This window comes from Pundamilia nyererei, unplaced genomic scaffold, assembly GCF_000239375.1.
Source record: "Pundamilia nyererei isolate P.nyererei 1_Seehausen unplaced genomic scaffold, PunNye1.0 scaffold00062, whole genome shotgun sequence".
Lineage (NCBI taxonomy): Eukaryota > Metazoa > Chordata > Actinopteri > Cichliformes > Cichlidae > Pundamilia > Pundamilia nyererei.
Genome location: NW_005187463.1, coordinates 851,902 through 853,432, shown reverse-complemented (window position 1 = coordinate 853,432; position 1,531 = coordinate 851,902). Strand labels below are relative to the sequence as shown.

General features: G+C 41.9%; 1 protein-coding gene across 1 annotated transcript in view; it reads right to left on the bottom strand.

Annotated features, from left to right (window-relative positions):
• LOC102197296 (insulin-degrading enzyme-like) overlaps window positions 1–1,531 on the bottom strand; it is a 22,802-nt gene that overhangs the window by 7,754 nt on the left and 13,517 nt on the right. Inside the window, exon 13 of the mRNA XM_013911366.1 lies at window positions 496–587. Coding sequence (XP_013766820.1) covers window positions 496–587 — 92 coding nt within the window. The remainder of the gene's footprint in view (window positions 1–495; window positions 588–1,531) is intronic.

Sequence of the window (1,531 nt, the reverse complement as noted above, 5' to 3'; positions counted from 1 at the left end):
TAAATAACTCCGGACCCAATCTAAAGCTACCCCTCTGACACCATAACGTTCCAGTTTTCTTATTAATATATCATGATCTATAGTGTCAAATGCCTTTGTCAAGTCTATGAATAACCCAGCCACATATTGCTTTTTGTCTATGGAATTTGTGATGTATTCTATTGAATCTAATAGTGCCGATGATGTTAATCTGCTTGATCTGAATCCGTACTGACTCTCGGTGAGTAGTTTATGTTTATCTACAAATTTTTCCACTGATATAACTAAATCAGTTTTGTTCTCTCACATAAACCCCTCAGTTAGTTCATCTTCTGCTGTTAGAGAAGCTGGTCATTATTATAATTTGATGATCACAAAAGGGATCATTCCTTCATTTTAAGAGTGTTATTCTCTGACAAGCAGGTTGAAGTGCAGCTGGTTCACAGGATCTGATGAGACAATAAACCTCTGAGATATGGATAAATAAGTAATAATAAGTAGTGACTCCAAACAAACCTCCTTGGTGATGTTGCCATGAAGAAGTGCTTCCATATGTAACCGTGACAACAGCTGAGGTATGAAGGCCTTAAGGCGTGGGAGAGTTACATCTGCAATACAGATCACAGGCAAAAGCAATCAATGAAAGAGTAATTTTCCAAGGCTGGTAACAGACTGATTCAAAGAATAACTGCTGAGTGTGGTGATTTCATCGGGCAGTCTCCCTGCCATGAACAAAGCAGCACGTCATATTGCAGTAGTAAAAATAATACCTAAAGATTGAGTTAGATGTGCATAAAAGTTTAAATTTAAGTCATGACATTCGCAGCGTCTCAGAGATTCCAGACAGAGGAGGACGGCGGGCTAAAGGGACTGATAACAAAAACGAGCTGTGCTAATTGGAGGCCCAGGTGACTGAGCTCCAGGTCCTGACCCAGCAGGGTAATTGAGTCTCGTGTGAATCTGAGGATACTCTGTGTAAGCTCTGTGGTTAAAAATATAACAAGCTGCCCTGCAGGCTCCAGACTGGCACTGTGCACGGGAAAGACTGCAGCTAGGGAAGCAACTGCTAGAGGACAGCTTCAGCATTTAAAGGAGAAAAACTGAAAAGAAGAAAAGACCCAAGGTGAGAGGAGAGGCCTCTACTGTGTGCAGAAACCTGAAAACTTCAGTGATAGTTTTACATTTTTCACTGCAGCTATGTGATTTAACCTTTACAGTGTCTGGGTTAAATTTGACCTGTTCTGAGACTTGACTACAGTAATTCAGGTCAATTTGATTGCTTTACTGGGTTTAGTCCACACGCTTCAAGTACTTCACATTCATGGCCAATTTAGAGTCACCACTTTACCAAAAATGCATGTCTTTGGACTGTGGCAAGAAGTCAGCATGTTTTCCCTGTCCTCCCTAACTCCACACAGAAAGGAGTTGGAACCTTCTTCCCAGGAACTTCCCTGCGAGGGGGTGGCGCCAACTACTGCATTATCCTGGGACCTGAACTGACCTTTCAGTGAGTGTGGAAAATGCCTGTGGAAGTTCCACACATGCTTGGTTT